This window comes from Falco punctatus (assembly GCF_963210335.1).
Source record: "Falco punctatus genome assembly, chromosome: 7".
NCBI lineage: Eukaryota > Metazoa > Chordata > Aves > Falconiformes > Falconidae > Falco > Falco punctatus.
In genome coordinates this window covers 63,814,716-63,835,334 of record NC_137587.1, presented here as the reverse complement: position 1 = coordinate 63,835,334, position 20,619 = coordinate 63,814,716, and the positions used below count along the sequence as shown (strand labels likewise).

Below are 20,619 nucleotides of genomic sequence, written 5' to 3'. Positions count from 1 at the left end.
CAGACATAATCCACTGCATCATTGATACCTTTTCTGCTGGGCTTCATACTGTGCCTGGGGGAAGTTAAGAGGACAGTAGCCAATTTCTAAAATAAAAGCCAAACAAGTGGAACTAGCTTTCTGCATTACTTCTTCTAATGCAATCTGAGAATATAAAAGCCTATTATGGAACAGAGCAACTTCAGTTCCAGCATTATAAAACAATTATTAAAATAGAAACTGAAATAGGATAGACTTATCTGGAGAAAACAAAAGAAAAAGAGCTCTTGAAATTAATATTTAGACTAGAGTTCTACCTAGAAGAGAACAGCAATATCACAGCCTTGGAGAAAGGACCACTTGATTTCAACTGATTAATGTGTTGCTATTTCAAAGGGCCTAATAACTACAAGTTAAAGCTCTGGAGGTTTGGAAGCCGTTTCATCTGAAAATCATTGAAGAGGGGTCCAACTGTTCCTGTCAAGAAGCATGGAGTTTGAACAACCATGAGAGTGGCCCTTTTGACAGCAGTACAAAAGATGAGAGAAGGCAGTCTCAACTGAAAGTAAAAACAAACCCTTAGAAACACGTTTCAAATCTGGTTTTTCTGCCCCTCTGGTTCCAATTTAGGATCTGACTATTAAGAACAGATTTTAGACGGGTGTCTACTAAAGTATGCCCATAAAACATTTGTCACCAGCAAACCCACAGTCATGGGACAGAAGGAGTTTAGAAACCTAGCGTTAGGTAGGATTTTCTGCGTAGTTTTTCTACACAGTAATTTCATTTTTTTAACTCTAAAAACCAGGCTGTTTTTGATCTGGAGAGTCTTTGTGGAGAAGTAAAAGATGCTGTGTTGTGTGACAATACTCCTGGAAAACAACAGTGATGGGAGAAGGAGAGGGATACATTCCATCAGATGGAAAAAATAAAAGTGAAAGGAGATTAAATGCACGCAAGGAACCTATGGTAAAAGGTTATTTTCTCAGCCAGCGTAGGCTCCAATGCTAATGAAATGCCTCATCAGCAGAGCTGTGAAAAATATTATTTGAAACTCCAAGTTTCAAAACCACACACAATTTAACTGAACTCTAAACTACTAACAGCTTTGTCAAAAGTTTCCTTGCAATTTATAAACACGGTCTGTGCAATTCACCAAGCCAGGAGAAAAACTTGAGCTGATCCTGTTGCGAATGTCCAAGTTATGCTTTGTGATAAACCAAAACGCTGGTTTTGATTTGAGACACAAAGACATGCTTCCCTTTATTTACAGGGGAGAAGAATTACAGATTTTTAACTTATCTCTGGATTATGTATTCTCAAGGTGCTGTGTATGTGTAAATGGACTCTATAAAAAGGCAGAAATTTCTGCAGCTAAATGTTCAGGAAAAAACTCTCTAGCATTATTTTTTTTAAGCTTTCAGTCCCTCTGCCCCAAACAAAATTCAGGATATTAGCCAATAATGTAAGATACTGGCTCCCCAAAAGGGCACTCGAATCCCTTGGAGGCAATAAGCCTGTCGACAACGAATTATTTCTGACAGATACTTATTCCTGCCCTTAGAAAGGGAGAGTAAAAGAGGAATGAATGAGCACACTCGCACTGAGCAGTACATTTGTGCCTATGTGTATACATATCTGTATATACAGAAGTATCTCTGCCAGATACAGGCAATACGGATGCATCAACGCTGTGGCACTGAGCCCATGCTAACAAAAACCAGGGTACGCAGTGTGGGCTTAGCCTGATGTGAGTGCAGCAATAAGGCTTGTGCTCTCGGGCTGGCTTGTGCATTGGACTAGTGACAATATTAAAAAAAAAAAAAGAATAACAATTATGGAAAATAGCTCCACCTCAGGGCACAGCAAATAAAGGTTGAGGCAGTCATGTAGTATGTATTTCCCACTAAAGGTCCTCTCCCAAAGACTTTTTTTTTTTCTTTTTTTTAAGAACAGGTCCTCTTCCAAAGATGCATTCCAGAATTGCTGTTACTAACCCTCTCCTTCCCGCATCCCTGTGATGCTCTCCCACCGTGCCATGGCCAGCTGAGAGTGCTCCTATGCCACTTCATAGCCACTAAGCTGGAGCTTAAGGAGGGGTCGGTTCTGAGCAGAGTCGCTCCCTCATTGCAATGCAATAACAGAAAACGTGGCAGGAAGAGAAATTACACTTAAATAAACCAACACTGTCAGAAGAAACCTATTTACTTTAGATTCAGTTTGCTTTTTGTGTCCCCAGCAAAAGAACACAGCATCCCAACGGTAGCAGGAATCGTGCGTTGTATTGAACACTGATGACCAAAATCAAAAATGACCTGAAGGAATAGAGGTCTTTAAATATTTATGCCACATTACAAATTATCTCTGCATTGCTCCACACATAGCATACAACTTACTAATTTTTTAAGGGCGTACCACAAGTAAAAAGCTTAGCTCTTCCACATGAGCTCTCTGTTCCAACCGCAAATGCAACTGGAATCTAAAAACAAAGGTGGACATACACACAAATCCACCTAAACACCCCAAAGCCAAACCTAAACATCAAATTGTGACCCAGAATAACTCAGCCTGTGTTACATGTGTGACTGCACAGAACTGAGAAGTAGGAATAAAGGATATGCTTGTAGAATTTGCTGCCATGTAGACCTGATTCTTTTGCAGATGTTTTGGGTAACAGAAACAATGTGGCCATGTCTGCCCACTTCAGATGTCTGCGTAGGCTAAATGACACCGCGGCAAAGCCATGCCCTGCTGTAGTACCGCGCGTCCCATCTCTGCTAGCCCCAGCTGCAGCTTGCTGAGAAAGTGGCCCAGGATGAGGTTAAGGGGTGAGGGGAGGAACACAAGGCACCCACCTTGTGCTTGACAATTTACATTACGTGTGAGGGTGCAACAAGGAAAAGGAGTGACAGAATAAAGTCTTCAAAGGATAGGAACTGTTGTCATCACGGTCACAATTCTAACACCAGTTGCAACATTCAAAAAGAAAAGAAAAAATCCCCCACCGTTTCCACTCCCAGCAAAATCAGACATAAAACAACAAATAAATCCCCAAAGAATACATGACAAATCTTGTACTGTTCAAGCCAATGTGTGTTAGGGCCCTTTTTACCACTGTGCTTTAGACTTTTCAGGGGGATCTCATTTTCCTTGCTACTGCTAGGAAGTAGAAACTCATTTGTGTTTTAAATGAAAGCTGTGATTCACGTGCAATCACAGGAGTCTCAGAAACGGCGCTTGAAGAAAAAGCATGTTGTTCTGCAAAAGTCGCAGAGAAATCAGAAGAGTTGACAGTATTACAATCTGTTCTCCACCATCCTCCTGGGACACTGCCGTCGGTAACTTCACAAGGGAAGGCTGGGATGCTATGCTTAACGCTGCAAACAGTAAAAAAATGTCCACACTGATCCTGAATCACTTTTGCCATTAATCTGTTCAATGGATCTATTCTTGATTGATAATAATGCCTGGAATCATAAAATAAAATCAAACTAAAAAGTGAGGTTTTTCCTTTATTCTGATTATTTTGGTTACATTAATGAGATTTGCCAGCCTAGAAAATTGAAAACAAGATCCTTAGAGATCTTTCTTTAATGAGGGGTCAGGGAAGAGCCGCTTGCTTCAAGGTTTTTTTTTGACCGAACTTGTCACCTGTTAAGTTTATATGCAACATAAGACTTATATGTTGCATTCCAGCTATTTGAAGATTATCTGCCAAACTGGTCAGTGTGGGTGATAATTTTCAACACAAAAGGGGGTGTGCCTGGGGGTGCCTTTGTCTTAAGCCCCAAAGCCTACCAGCCACCACGAGTCTAACGGGGTGCCTCTACCCAGCTTGCTTGTGGCTGCTACTTTCTCTTTATCCCTAACCCCAAAAGAGGTTAATCAAAACAAACTCAACTACCACACCACAAGTTTTGGGTTCTGTATTTATGTATGTACAACAGATTTAAAGATTTCCAATCTTTTTAGGCTGTAGACACTGAAGAAATAGCTGTTTCCTAGCCTGCTGACTGGTCTAATTTTTCCCTCATGCTTTTATCTAACATATTTTACATTTCCTGTGCCAAGTAAAACACAGTTAAGACCCTCAAGCAATAAAGCTTAAAATTGAAAAAACAGGGAAAAAAATATTACAACAGTTTTCTATCTTTTGGGACAATCCGCTGGGAGTGGGTCAGGGGAATAAATCTGCATGTTATTTCTAAAGGGGTAACTATCACAAAGGCAATGGGGGAAGATACTAAAACAAAGAGAGGGTGGCATGCCAAAAAAAAAAATAATGTTGTTTTATATCGTAGCTAAATTAAATTGTCATTTTTATCTCTAATATTTTAGTTTGTTTATCAGCAGGGTCATAGTTTTGGAATTAGTCTCATACAGAAAGTTGTGATCTGTTTGCAAAAAAGATAGGCATTATGCAAGTTAAAAGCCTGGCCATATAGTAAATAAGTCTTCCAAAAATTGCCAGAAAAAAATATCTGTGCTATTTAAAAGGAGGCAAAAATGTAGGTTAATTTTATTTATTCTGGATGAGGTGAACACCTTAAAAGAGTCATGATAAAATTTATCATTAGCTGAGCTGATAAATGTTCACTTACTCTGGAGAAATATTTGTTAACATTGTGAGAAACATCAGAGAGGGTCAGATGGTGACAATGTAATTGTACAGCAGTGGAAGGAGTATTTGGTGAAGTGTTCTTTAACTTCGAGCTCTCAACATTGGGTTCCAACTGGTAGCAAATGGGAAGCTTACATGATACTTTTAAACTAATGACTTCCTCCTTCACATTCATAGTGTATGTTAGAGTTGAATGAGTAAAGGAAAAAGAGCTCTCTAATAAAGCAAGAATGTTTAATTAGACTTAATTCTGTGTTCAGTGGCAGGAGGATCCCACATAAGGTGACTCCCCTGGCAGTCTCCAACTATGGCATTAAAACAAAACAAAAAGATCAGGTTGTAGTAAACCACATAAATGAGAAGTAGATGCTTGTACACACTAATGCTGCAAAACTGGCTGGTACCCTCTGTTCCAGAACCTCCAGTCCTAAAGAAATGATTCCAGACTGAAGCAGAGCATAAGGAGTGAAATAATTAAATTAAAAAAAAAAACCCAAAAAAACAAAACAAAAACAAACAGATCACAAAACCAGAATTCTAAGAACACCTATAAAACACCTATAAAGCAGTAGGACAACACCCTTTCATGCAAAGAATTTCAGGTGACACTCTTTCCTGATGCCATACATGGGATTCCCCACCACAGCCCCACGCCAGAGCACAGGAGGTGTCTTCATCTGAGATCCACTTCCTACCGTCAAGAGGAGAGCAATAATCGTAACCAAACCCAGCCTTCCCCACACCTGACACACTGGACACCAAGAACAGCAGAGCGATTACAGCACACACAAACAATTTCAGCACTTCATAATCTGCAGTTTGACAGAATTGTGCCATTAAAAACATGAAGATGACTGGGAGACTCACTGTAATTATACCCTAAATATGTTGCTATTGTAAGCTAGCAACAACAGCAGTGACAAAAAAAAAATTCCTAAGTATTGACAGCATGACTATGTAATAGAGATTTTCCACTAGCAGACCTATAGCATCTTGCTTTCCAAAATACAGAACAATCTAAAAAAAAAAAAACTCCAAACAAAAAAAAAAAAAAAAAAAGTTGCAAGACTGTTGCAATTTCAGGCAGCTGTTCAGGTAAAACTAAAGCCAGAAGATTGTTTATTTTAATAAAGCTATTATATGTGCAGCTCCAAATTGGGAATGGCAGGAGACTAGGGGATGCCTAAACCATCACCACCTGTTTGCCCTGAAAATCAATTAAAGTCACACTATCACAGCAATCCCTTCTTAGCTAATAAAAGTTATACAGCTTCAACGTGCGACTTTAGGCGCTTTGTGGCAATGTGCCTGAAATCTAAATCCTTAGTTTCACGTTACTTCAATACTAAACACAACTCTGAACTAACCACTGTAAAACTTGCCTTTTTGGGGTTAGAGAAGGTGTTAAGGGAAAAGAGATCCCGAACTGCTGTTTTGATGCAGTGGGTTGAACTAATATTCAGTAAATTCTAACAATCCAGCCAAGAACATTATATAGTTTTAAGTAGGAGAAAACTGAAGTCCTTTATGACACATGCCTGTTCAACATATTCTGTGCTGCAGAACAGATCCAACTTTACAAGTTGAAAGCAAGGGCAGTAGAGACATCCCAAGTGTTTTAGTAATTAAACGAATATGCATAATGAACCATATGCCCAAAGGGCCTGTTCTTCATGTGGGCCAGATTTTTGTTTGAATTTTTAATTTTTATATACAGATGAAACATTTCATGTAATATAGCAACAGTGCAAAGGAACATGCTATGCAGGAAGGGAAGGAGGAACTACCCATGTGAGAATGATCAGAATACACTTGATGAATTCTGCTCCTCAATTTCCGATTCAGAGCCAAGAGGGCTTTTATTTTTTTCCCTAAGAAAAAAGAAAAAATCCTTTTCTCCTTTGAACAGCTGTATTAGTCATCTGCTCAGAGTCTCAAAAAGAGCCATTAGATATATGTATATTTATATAGGTCATATTTATATATCTATATGTGTGAAATGGATTATATACACCAACACATTTAGATGCTGCAACACTAGCAAAAACACAGACACTATCAAATTCAAAAGCTTCTGATCCACCAGAAAAAAATAGCTCCGGGATGGCTCTCTGTTCCGCAGGACTTGTCATGTTGTGTGAGCTGCAGTGAAACTGGACACACTCACATCTGTCTGTGAAACAGGAACAGACATTTTTTAAAAGATGGGTCAAATTCCACTCCTGTTACAATAATGTTACCCTACTGTGAACGAGAGGATACCGTGGCCTTTTTGCAGAAATATTAAATATTCCAAATTCTCCTGAGGCTGGGCCATGCTTCTCATTTCTCGGTAACAATCACCTTTTTTCATCCCTTGCTCTTTAAGTGCTTTTCCAAGCAAAAGAATCATCCTTTGCAAACGTAAGCCATTATAACAGGTAAGTCCTCTAAACCACCAGCAAAACTATTTGGCACTGATTCGCAAATAGTTAGACTGCAAAATAAAAATCTGGTTCTTTAAAGTGGTTCTGATGCATTGGACAAATTCCTATTGTGCTTAACAAAACCCGTGCCAGGGATCAGGTACCTGTCAGTGCGGATGTGCTGGTTAAGCAGCAGAAAAAACTTTCCAGCGTGAGCTTTACCACATTTCTGAGCCATTTTTTTGTACATGATTTAGGCTCTATGAAGCAAGGGAAATCAAATCCTTAGCAGACTTAGTGAGGGAAAGGAAAAATTTGGGGTAAATAGCAAAGAGTGCTTCACAGTAGCTCAGACTTAGCACTGCACTTAGATAAACAACCAGTACTACACACACAAAACACCAGTGGCTGCTGCACGCAGTGCCTCGGTGCCGCAGAGATGTGGTGTGGAAGCACCAGCTGTGCTCTGAGGGATGCAGACAATAACGTGAGCCACTTCAGAATTAAAAGGGTGACTTTTCATCAAGCTCGGTGAGTTAAACTTTTTGTGGGACTTTGGGAGTTCCCATCACCAAATGTAAATGGCATGGCACGGCATGCAAAAGCAACCCTGTCCCCAGCCCTTAAGGTATTTAAAAGCTGAAATTACGAAGTTGTAAATAGAAGTCGTTGCTCTCCGTCCTAATTCTGGGTTTGTGCTTTTGACATTGCCTGGTTTACGTGATCTAGTAGTCTCCGTGGAAAGACAGATAAACTTCAACGGCTGTCAGAAGACAAAAATTGACAAGGAGCATCACCTTTCCCGACTGTTTAAATCCTTTAAGGAAGTGTTGGAGCAATTAGAGAGGGAGTCTAATCTTTGCAGAGTGCATTAACACTCTCCGACCTCCCAGACAATAGATCAGACCTCAGACACATAATGCTTCCCTAAGGCTTTTTAACCAGACCATTTGATCTCATAGTCACTCTGTATGTGTTACTATAGGTATCAGTGTGTAAGACAGTATTCATTGGGCACTGAAGGACCACTATCTCTGCGAATATTCACAGAACTTTTAAAATAGAAAGCAGGAAAGCCATTGCAGTGCATGCTGTTACAGAAGCACTACTTGCCAGAAAAAAAAAAAGAAGAAAAAAATTCAAACCAATCCAGAGTAGTTCTGCAAAATGTCTTTGTTTTTATTAATCTCGTCGTTCCTTTCTACTGCCACTGTTTACTTCCCAGCTTTGGAATATAAATCTATTTTTAAAAAAGCACAGATTAGGTTTTTATTCATAGAAACAGTTATCTGATAATAATTTCAAAATAATTCATTTCTTAACCCCTGTGGAGGGACTTGAGGGAAAGGGAATTAGGAAGACAGGTCTAGTTTATTAAGGAAATTGAAATACATCATTGCAAATAATTTTCCCAAATGTGTATATGGAAGTATCTGGGGAAGTTTTCTTAACTGCTAGAACAAGTCATCATCTAATTCCTGATGGGCATGTTCGATTAAAAAAAAAAAAAGCTAATATCACTGTATCAATTATGCATTTCCCATTTAATATTCTAAACATTTTAAGGAAATTTGCCTAGCGTAATTTTTTAATGGAATTAGACTTCCCTGCCATAATGTTCTGACAGAGGCCACATCTGAACCATTCTCATATGGACAAGGCATAATGGGGTTTCAAAACCAGCTAACTGGATTGCCACCCACTGCTAAGGGTGCTGCAGTCTCACTAAACAGTGGGGTTCCCCCCTCCCCATGCAATGTATTTGAGGTACAGTGCTAGCTAACAATACTTTATGTGAATCTATTAATGCTTTGTATGAGCTACAGGATTTTGTTTTGCTCTTCTAGACCTTCAGAAAGTACCGTTTGTGAAATACCTGCATTACAAATAGTTTTTGCTGCTGTTTAAATGGGTATCTCAAATTTGTCAAGCCAAGTGCATCACAAATGACAAAAGGGTCACATATACCTAGTATATTTAAAAACAAACAAGCCTTCAAAGTCAAAGTGTAATGCAGTTATTTCTAATCTGAACAAACAATAGAATACATCTAATGAAAGTTGACAATTGGCTTTGATACAGAGCTGTGCAGCTCCTCTGTTCCATTAAAAGATGAAAGCTGAAGGAAAGCACAAAAGACAGCAAGTTCTCCAAAAAGCAAGGAGAAAGTTCGGAACCCGAGCTAGTAGATAAAAGCTGTTTCAGTGGAGACTTTTGCTCACGTATGACACTCATTTTTCAGTAAACAAGCTGACTTTACATGGGTAAAGTTAAGGCTAAAATAAATGAGCATATTAGACCAGAATAAAACACTCCCCATTCTACATATTTACTAACACTTCTCAAAATCACAGCACTGCCTTTAAAAACAAACAAAACAAAACCCCAAATAAACAAATAAACAAACAAACAAAAAAAAACAAACCAAAAAAAACCAAACCCCCAACACCTGAAATTAAATTAAGCTTGAATACAGTGTGGATGTCACATTTAAGAATAATAGTTTTAATTTTCATGAAGTGGTAGGGGAAGTGATCAAAACTCTTTAGATGCTATTGGTACCAGTGTGATCCTTTACTGTGGCAGTAATATTTATTAATAATTAATAGCACAGATTTTTTTTCAATCAGATTTCTGGGATTTTGCAGTCATCCCATTTCTCCAGTTTTATTTCCCAACAAATGGTAAAAAATAAAAAAAAAAAAAAAGGAAGGGACATATCCTGATGTAGGGTCTTTTTATTATTATTGCTATCCTTAAACAACCCGAGAACTTCCTGGTTGCTTAAGTCTATCCTCTAAATCAAAGCACTTCTTAGTCACTAGTGAAGAAAAGTAAAACTAAAAGAGAACAGGCTGTAAAACATAAAAGATGTATTTGCTCTGTAGCTTCTATACTAATCCCCTTTTACTTCAGATCTTGTAAAGGATCCAACTCTTTCTTATTTTTTTTAAAAAAAGAAAAAGGCAAAAGCAGCCCCACAATCAGTAGCATGCCTTAGGAGAAACCTGTCCAGGTGCATCTGTCTCCATCATAAACCCAAAATGTTGCATTACCTTCAAATAGGAAATTTCTTCCAGTTGTCAAGATTTCTGCAACTAGTGTTAGATTAGCGCTGAGAGAACGGGTGAATTAAATTAAAAATAAAATAGTTCAAGCAAGAGAAAGAAAACCTGCCAGAAAAATCTGTCAAAAGGCGGCACGCCAGAGCTGGCTTATTCATGAGGGTCCATCGCCACCTACAGGATTTTCCTCCTCTTCAGAAAACCTGCTGCTCCTATTTACACAGGATTTGCCCCAAAATGAGGATGGAGACTTTTAACTGATGTTAAGTAGCATAGGTTTGCTAAAGTTAATGAAGTTCCAGTGATTTAAACCACCTACAGACACGTGTCTACTTACTCCCTCATTTTAGAAGAATAAAACCTGCCCATATGTTTCAAGGGAATGAACCTGCATCTGTGTTAAAAAGAAATAATTTGCTTTTTAAAAATAAATTACAAGAAAAAAGAAAATCATCACAAAATACTGATAATGTTGCTCCACCAGTGACAAGGGAGAAAACAGTCAATGTCTACAGTCTTTCTATAAAACTAAGTGCTTTAAAGTACTTTCTAAGAGGTGCCAGGTCAAAGTAATGTGAATAATGAGACAAATCCAAGCAGATCCTGACTGAAAGAAAATCTATACACCTGGGGTTCTGGGGAAAAAAGAGCACACTGAGTAAAGGAGTTTTTACTTTTAATGACAATTTCATTTCCTAATACATACCTTTTTCGTAACAGCTACTATGGGTTTCCTACCTCTTTGTTTGTTTGGGCTGAGCTGTATGCTTTTTGCCATACAGCTTGCACAGTGAAATCCACGCCAAACTTTGGGAATTTTATACATAAGCTTCTAAAACTCCAATATTTCCAACAGTGGTGGGTAAGTAGTCTCTCTCTCATGCTCCTGTTTAATGAGTCTCTCACAGATGCAGCATTCATTTAAACTTAGAATACTAATTTCATCTTTGTTTATGCAATTTCTAATCTATGAATAAAGTCAGCTTTCAGGAAAAGCAACAGGCGAATTGGGAAGATAAAAATGATGGATCCTGATACGTAATACTGTCTGTTTAGGACCAGACAAGCCAGAAAATGGTTACAAATAAATTTTTCAACCTAACAGTCGATTGATAAAATTACTGCTTTCTACCAAATTCAGAAGATGCTCAAGATATTTAATCTGAAGTTCCTCTAAAGAATCCTCTAAAAAATTGCAAAAAGAAATACACCACAAGGGAAAAGCCAGCTTCCAGGTAGTGTCCACTTCAGTCTTTCCCACGTTTTTTGTAGCAAATTCCTACCATTGGGATGTAGGTTTGTAAGGGAACAGGAAGAACCATGAGCTAAATTCACCTTCAGCATATGCAAGTTTTGCAATTCCATCGGGAGTAAAGGAACCCGTGCTGCCTTCATGGATAGCAAATTTGATCTTTTATAAAACAATTAAATAACAGTCGAAGATAAAAAACCATAATTAAATGCTAATCTGTGATTAGTCTCACAGCTAGGAAAACACAGCATATCTGCTAACCAGAGGTTAGAAACAGGAGTTCAGCAACGTTAAATATACAAATAAAACCAGCAAAAGGCAAGAGTACTATTTTACCCTGCCGGACAAAGTGAAATAAATACAAGATATGCAAAAATAAATAGTGAATGTCCAAAATGGCTTAAGATCAACAATAACCTCTTATAAAACTTCAGAACTTCAAAAGACACAAGATGGTATACATTAGGGGGGGGGGAAATGGGCTTCATAAATCAAACAGCTAAAGTACAAAACAATATAGCAAACTCCAGCCAGACCACAAAGAGGGTTCGCTCTTCATAAACATCAGATCAGGCAGCTAAAATTATTACCAAAGCTCCCTTGTAACTGTCACCTGTGGTGGGTATAATTACAGGCTACTGCTGCAAGCACGCCCACGTCATATGGCAATAAAAGGACCTACAGCTTGCCAAGACCAGGCAGACAATGGAGAACACACACCACCTGACGAGAGCCCAAAAAGATCAGCCAGGGAGACTAATAAAAATGACAGCTTCAAAACAAATGACAAAGCTTCAACCAAAAAAAAAAAAAAAAAAAAAAAAAGACACTATCAAATTAGCTGGAAATGCAAGCGCCGAGCAGAGTTCTCCAACAGGTCACAACTTGAGCACAAAGGCAGTCGGATTGTTTGCGGGTGCATGTAGTTCAGGTTTGAGCTGTAAAGAGCCCTTTTAGATGAGGTTGGTTTTTTTTTTATTATTGTTATTAGCAGAGAAAATGTTTGCACATTTCGGCTTGGCTTTGTAGGCTGTCATTAGATAGCCAAAGAGATGTAAACTCTATCTTTCTAATCCACTTCTGCAGACAGACAGATAGATCCGTGTACCTTAATACTGGCATCTTCTAGGGATACGCTTCCATCCCAGAACAAAGCTGAATTTCTTTCCCATTGCCTTAATTCTCCACCGGGTGCCTGCACACACATTCCTGCCGCCCAGCTGTGCAGAGGCTTATCCTCTGGCAGGACCCGGCTTCTACCTGAATGCTTTGACCAGTTTCACACACACAGCCAAGGTATAGAAAGGCTTGATCATAAACTAAAAACATAATGCATTTAAGGGGGGGGGGGGGGGGGGGCAGTGATTTACATGTGCCTCATTACCAGGGTTGAGGGAACCATTCCTATGTGATGCATGCAAGTTTTGAGTACATGGCACAGAAAGCTCTACTACCGCTCAAAAATATGGGCACAGCATAGACTTAATTGAAGAAGCATCTCCCCGACCCCAAAAGCAAGGGGCTCTCTCTGTGGGGTTAGTGCCTTATTAAAGCAGGCCCAGGAAACGAGCACCGCTCCTCAGATGCAAAACAGAGTTTTGTTTTTGTTTTTATTTTGGAACATTTCCCTGGTAAAAAGCAAATCCCCAAAACCCCTGAGCTGGAAACATAAGACCATCTATCCTTTTCAGAGTTAAAAGGGATATTTGTACTGGTCTCTGCTCAGCTCTATCTCACCCCGACTCCAAAGCTTCAAACTTTGCTTTTTAAATCTTGTTTATCATGTTCTCAAGCTTCTAAGTGGTTATTTCCCTATTAACTTTGTCCTTGTTTGTTCTTGCATTTTTGAAAGAGCTGGAAATAACGTGTTTACTTTGCTGCGTGTCTCTCAGCATCACCAATATCACAGTTACTATTCCAGGAATTTTAACTGCTGCAGCAAAGCCTGGGATCTCAAGCTTAAATCGTATTCCCCTCAACCACATAAGAATAATACTGGAAATGTAAAAATTGCTGCGAGAAGGGTAAAGCCATCTCCTTCAATTGGCTAGAGAAGCCTGTTTCTCATCTGAGCAGTTACTTGCATGTGTCAGGTAACGTGCTCCTAACGGCTTTGCACGCACAAATGGTGCATTTTCACAGGCACTGCCGTGAGCAGCATGGAAGAAGCAGGATGTAAACGTTTCCTCCGTCATTAGGAAAATGCTCTTACTGGGATATAATAGCTTGAAATAAAAACATACCTCTGATCCAGCCTTTTCACTGGAGTTCAAGACAATAATTTTTAAGATGTGCCTTTGCCAGGGATTTAGAGAGAAAGAGGAGAGGAAATGTTAGGGGCTCTGAAGAATTACTTACTAGGTCAAATTCCTGAAACCTTGCCTTTCACTGCTCCTCCAGCACTAGCTCTAGCCTTATATATGAACAAATTTTTGTACCAGAGCGTTATTTTACAGCTTCCCTATTTAAATAGGAATTGCATTCGTCCCTTTGCCGACTGCTTCTTTAAAACTGTAGCAAAAACACAAGCTGCAAATGGGCTGAGAAAAGCCCTTAGCAAAAGCTCTACAGTAAAACGGAAGTACAGACCATCTCTTTTGCATTAATACTTTTTTTAAGCTTCTTCTTTTTCCAAGTTCCCTATTCAGCGTTTGAAGAATACTCATTCTTCTCTCTTTAGGATTACATCTATTCATTTTATTTAGCTTTTTAATGTGGAGACATTTTAATCTACCATTACTTTAATGCTGTTCCCGAATAGTTTGGGAGCAATGATTTATATTTTGTCTTCAGCTATGAGGATGAAAAAAAAAAAAAAAAAGGCAGGGAGTGGGGGGGCGGAGGCAGGGATGGGGAGAAAAAAAGACTATACCCATCTCATCAGTTACACATGTAGTCATGGCAGGGTGGTTTGTGCTTTGTATCAGAGAATTGCTTGTTCAAAATTAGCGGACATTTTATGAGGAAAATCAGAAAGATGTCAGGGAAGCTCATGTGAGATCACATCTTCCTTCCTCACCCTATAGATGAGGAAATTATTACCACGTACTGGTAAATTACAAGCAAAGTCTCAGTTAAAATTAAGCTCTGTCCTCTGCTTGCTTGGTCAGATGTCCAAGGGACACTTGGGGACTCAGTCTTTATCCTGAGTTGTTTGGATTTCACAGCTGTTACTAGTCTTCCTTCTCCACAGGTTCCTCATGTACCCTGTTAAACTTCTGTCCCAAGAATCTCCCTTTATTGATCTATGACTCCGCTCCCATCAAGGGAGAAAGAAAAAAAAAAAATAAAAATCACTGTGTTGCGAAACAATGCACAAGTTAAATTGGATGTTTTACCCATATATTGTTGTCATGTCCAGGGCTGAATTATGCTTAGTACAAACAGGACTGGAACATTTTGTGTTTTGCTTAGGAAAGTCTAACCATAACATGAAGGAGACGTCCACATGCAGAATTAAAGATTTACCCCAATTAAACTCCAGAAGGCTTAGGTTTTGAGTTAACAGCCATCCTCCCTGAGGGAAAAGAACATTTCCATTTTACTGATATGCAATTAGAAATTTTAGAGGACACTGTCAACAAGCTAATGGCCTTTTGCCTGTAGGTCATCAGTATAAATATAGCTCAGCTCAACAGGGATTAAAAATTGTTCATGTCTAATAAGATGGTTGGTGTCTTTTCTATGAGATGAGTTTAACTGGGCTCAGATCCAGCTCCCATATCACAAGCTTAAGTAGCAGCATGTTAAACAGTGCACTCAGTAGAGATGCCCAGAAGTTCATGGGCTGCAGAGTCTGACCTGCCGCTCTGCTGCTATCCCAGATTAGGACTGAAGCAAACTGGCGCAGCAATGCACATCTGTGCAGCCTCACCCGGCTCGTCGTGTGACTCCTCAGGCTTCCAGTTCCCACAGCCCAAGAGGCCAGTGCCAAAAAACGGGGCATCCTCCAGCTCTCTCTGGATTTAAAAGCTTTGGAGACCGTAATGGAGAAGGATGCCAAAATCTCACCCCTGCAGCTAGGAGTTGAAAAGCTTACGTTTTGGTTTCCTGCTGCATTTACAATCCCCAGCAGCTCTGCTGGGCATTGACAACCCCCAGGGCTTCCCTACTCCTGCATCGGCTGGCTTTTTGGGAAGCCCAAACTGCTCCAAAATGATCCCATGCCTGTCATTTTCCCAGCTGCCCACCATTAAATAACTGCAGCCAGTTTGACCAGAAACTCCATGTTTCCAACGCATTGCATTGCATCACCACATATTCCTTCCTTTCCTCCCTGTGCTAACCCATCATAAAGTAATCATCAGACACACTGCAATGTCACTGCAAAATAAATAAATACTGCCTGCGCACGCTGTATTCCTTGTCTGGCCAGCCCAGGCTGCCAGCTAGGGCTGAGCCTGAAAAATAGCTCCCACCTGTACCCACCCTGGCAGCAGCCTTGATTAGCAAGAAGCCTAAACCTGATATAGTGGGAAATCCTGCCAGTAAAAATGAAGTATGCTGGCATGGGTGAGTGTGCAGGGACCCTGAAGCAAATCAGTAGCGAGCACTGCCAGTCACACCAGAGGTGCTACGGTGGCTGGTTTCCCATCGTTTGCCTGATCCTGTCAATGTCTCTTGCAACTATCATGCAAACTTTAAAAAAAAAAAAAAAGAAGATAGTAAAAATTCCAGTCAATATATCCTTTTAATTTGCACCAGATTATAGTTTTTTTAATGCAATTACTGTAATTTCATTAAATGACATAATTACCATTAATGCAGAGAAAACTGTCAATAGAAGGTGTAATTATGTTGTATAAAATCACAAGCACAATGTGCAATGGTGCATAATTCCTCATGAAAATCATTCTATGACTAAAATTAACTTTTAAAATATTTTTAAATACATATTGTACAGTAAGAATAATTCAGTTATTATGGACTTAACTTTCACAACCAGCGAAGAAGGGGGAGCAGAGCAGACACAGAATGTTTGCATGCATGCGGAAGGAAGGACCAGAAATTTGGTTTAAAAGGACACCAAAAAGGTAAACACACAAGTTTTTTGCATGCACAAGTGGGAAAAACAAACAGCTTATAATCACACAGACATACAAGATGACTTGTGAGCAGACATTCCCCTAGGCATATTTCACCAGCTGCAGCTTTTTGGACACCAGTAATGCAGCATGGAAGTGATGCCTCAATGGAAAGAGGTGAGACAAGATGAAGGAGTGATGAGGGCCAGGCTAAAAACAAAACATTCACCCTGGGAACTGGGAGCAAACTGTCCAGGGTAGGATATGAAGAGTGTCAGGCACATGAGCAGAACCCTACAGGGATGTATTAGAGTAAGTCTTTGGGTATCTTCAAAATAAAGACCTTTCTGAGGCATGTTTCTGTCAAAATGCAACATATCAAGCTGAATACAGAGATAACTATATCAAAATTAAACACAGTAGAATGCTTGGAGATCTTTTTGGTCTTAAAAATCTACAAATGGCTTCAAATCCTGAACTGATGGAGGAGAAGAGATGGACAAAGTCTTTTAAGGTCTTTCCTAGTATAGGAACACTATTACCTCTACAAGCAACATTTTCCACATGTGGGAATATTCCTGATATTCCCACACATGCACAAATGTGTGTCCATTCTTCACACCAGACCAAAGATGAAATGTACACTCTAAAGAATCCAGAAAACCTATGTGTGACTCTTTCCTCTGACCCAGGATGGTTTTTCATCAATTTGTATAATGGAATTTGCACCAAACCCTTTGTGCAAACATCACCAAAAGTGAAATTTTGCTTACCTCCCTTTCAACCCTCTTTCCAAATCCTCTGAGCCTGAAAAATTTCTGATGTTCCTTGTGCCTGAGCAGACCTGATCAGTGTCCCATGTGCCTATATGATTAACTCAGATTAAAAATCATCAGATTAAAATCACACAATGCTGGTGAAACATGATTTCATTTTCCTAGCACAAAAAATTAACCTACTCATATGTCCTTGGATTGTCTTCTCTCACCATTACAAACTAATGAAGAAATTTAGCTTGGGACAATGCATCTCATAAATGAGAGAACATGGTGACAGCATTTTTCTTCTTCACTCGCATCCTGCCTGTGCTGTCCTCTGTTTCTTCCCTCTTTATCTGTTCCCCTTTTTCTCTTGCACACCCAGAAGCAGCAGCTAATGCCCTTCTCACAGACACCATCACCACTAATAGGGAGGGAGCCGCGCTGTAATGAAGACTAAAAGCAGGAAGGTGGAAAGATACCACGTCCTTGCCTATTGCCATGCTCTGATGACCTCAAAAATATTTTCTTCTGTCTGGCAGTGGTGTTCGTCTGATTGCTTAAGAAGACAAGGTTCACCTGATTATACTGCCTGCTTGTCTTCCTCCTCCTCCCTCCCTTTATTCCCCCCTGGAGGAAGGGGCATCGGCTACCTGCAGAGGGAAACCAAGAGCAATACAACAGGGGAGGGGGGTCCCCACAATTTCTGGGGTTATCACAGTGAAGATATGCAGAATTGTAGAATACGGTCACAACAGTTATTGCCAGTGGCTGAAGGGACAACATCTGTAAGGGAAAAAAAAAAAAAAAAAAAAAAAAAAAAAAAAGGTGGTTTAAGGGTCTGGCTGGCAATTAAGCTACCAGCCATTGTTTCACGGCTCCAGCTGAAAAACGGGTGAGCAGCTTGGTCCATCTTCCTCACCTCTGGCACTCAGTGTCAGCCACAAGCACATCGTCAACAAGGACAAATTTGGTACAAGCTAAATTGATAGAAAGCCAGGTACTGAAGGTATACGATGTTGCTCACTGGAGAATGACGTTCTTTAAAATGTGGTGTTTGGTACCTCTTTTATTTAACCTGTTAGGAGTGGATTGTTAAGACTGGGGCAGGGAGGGATGCTGCACCTACCATGCTGCATAGGTATTTTCAATACTATGAACACACACGCTAGAAATAGTGAGAGATACATAATCAGCACTTCATTTTAAGTGCCAGAGCTGAATCATTTCCATGTGGAAAAACATCATATAGACTTAAATTTTGGTTTGTAGAAGAAACCTGTGGTAATTAGTCTTAAACATGTGTTTTTATTCCCTTCCTATTACCCACTTTCTTTCAGGAAACAGGAGTATTACGGTATCAAGTAAAGATGTTAATAATCTGTAACTTGTAACCTGCTCATCCTCCTTCTCTTTAAGAATCCTTTTCCTGTAGACCCACTTCCCCACCTTATCTTTCTGCCTCTCTACCACTTCCAAACTTTTCCTGTCTAGAAAACTGACCTTCACAGCTGTAACCTCACAAGTATTTTGGTCCAAAATTTCTTTAAGTGTAAATCTCTTAAACACATGCTTAGATTCTTGCCATCAGGTGATGGTAGGACATCAGCACTGGGATTTTACATATGTCCCCTCCCTTTCCAGCCTCCGTGGGCATGACCATCCGATTCCCTTGTGCACAACCACAGAGTTCTCTTGCACAGCCATACTGCTTTGGCAAGGCACCGGCTGCTCTGCTCTCCGCCAACTCTTGAACCATTAAATTTAGATATGATCTAAATAAGCTTTAAGCAACAGGAAGAAAAAAAAAATGCAGAAAAAAGACTCTCCATCCTACCCACTCTCACATGATAGTCATCCCTCAAACGTGCAGGGTGAAAGACAGCTCCTGTCTCTTTGCTCTGGAACTTCTTTCAATCAGGGATGGTCTACTTTACTCATCTGTAGCAAATACACTGAAGTGTTTTCCTCAGAAGGACCTTTAAGCGATTTATAATTCAGAGATAGTAAAAAGGGAAGAAAATCTTGGAGATTAACTGTTATATTGCTTAATAAACACTCAACTCAAAAACTTTCTTTCTGCATGCTGGACTACCACAAAACAATTTTGCAACCTTTAATGGCATGCCAAACATTTCAAGCATGAAGAAAATGTCACACCGCAGAATAAAAAGCAGGCAAAACCTTTTTGTGCTTGAGTGGATTATGAGAAAACTGCAAATGGGGTGTTTACTACCAAGAGGGAACAGGAGAGAGCTGAAAAGTGGGACAGGCAGGTGGAGAACTTGGCTTTTTGTTTGCAGAGCCCAGCAGAACTCACTGAACAGCCTTTCCCTTTTCTCCCTCTTTTTTTTTTTCTTCTTTTTTTTTTTTTTTTTTAAAGCCATATATTATTACCATCCAGAGAATAGATTTGCAACAGGCGATGTCAGCAGAGCTGCTTATGTGCCACAGGGACATGGGCACAGCAGGCATTGCTAACCTGCAGCAAAGTGTCACCTCATTGCAATGGAAGATGGAAGGGACAAGACCCATCAGCTCACTGCATCACTCAAATCAAAGGCATCTCCCTGCATCACCCTCTTGGCCATCACCACCTCCCTCCCTTCCTACCATCCAGTTGCCACTTTAAAACAAACAAACAAACAAAACAAAAACACACGACAAAAAAAAGCAAATGTTCACCACATAGGCACAGTCTTTATAGGGTGGCATCACCCACCATAGACATGGGCATCCTCAGGGCTTGGAGCAGGCTGGTGAACACCTCTGCACCGAGTGAAGAAAGGCTGTTCCTGAAGGTCTAATTTCCATGCCCATCAGGCACACTGTGGCCCAAACTACCTTGAAACCCACAGCCCTGCAGCCACATAGCTACAAAATACCAATAACAGCAAACGATAAAGGGCTTTACGCTGGTGGAGAGGGAGGCATGGTAACACTCCAGATCTTATATCACTTAGCCTCACGCAATAAAAGAAGAAATCCACTTACCACAAACGCTATCACACTCTTTACCGTGGACTCCCAGAGAAAGCAGCTCCAAAGGAATTGTATTGTATTCCATATTGCCATGGTGATTTTTTTCACACGATCAACATTTCTTGATAAGATCTGATAAATATTGAGTGGGAGGAGGGGAGGAGAAGAAGAGTTTAATCAAACACTCTAATATCCTACTATTGCTTCAGAAACAGGGATAATTTAAGCTACAAATGCATGCCAGGGCACATATTACAAATAAAGCCTCTATTTCAAAGACGCACTCCAGCTCCTGTCTGCTTTCTGATTACACCCAAACCTTCCAGATTTCCCTCATCCCTTAGAAAAAAAGAAAGGAAAAAAAAAAAAAAAGCAAGCACATCTTGATTCCAAAACTAAATAAGATAGTAATGCAAGCCTATCTTCATTCCCCTGCAATTCTCAAAATATAGCAATGTCTCAGGAAAAGGGCCAGAGAGATTCTAATCAAAACACTGAACCTCTTCTCTACATGTTTTTGTCCACAGAAATAA

General features: G+C 39.8%; 1 protein-coding gene across 13 annotated transcripts in view; it reads right to left on the bottom strand.

The window, feature by feature from the left end:
• Window positions 1-20,619, bottom strand: part of MCTP2 (multiple C2 and transmembrane domain containing 2) — a 149,738-nt gene that overhangs the window by 45,004 nt on the left and 84,115 nt on the right. For all 13 annotated transcript variants that reach the window (XM_080397496.1, XM_080397490.1, XM_080397501.1 and 10 more), the window contains one exon: window positions 20,099-20,218. In XM_080397496.1, coding sequence (XP_080253622.1) covers window positions 20,099-20,218 — 120 coding nt within the window. The remainder of the gene's footprint in view (window positions 1-20,098; window positions 20,219-20,619) is intronic.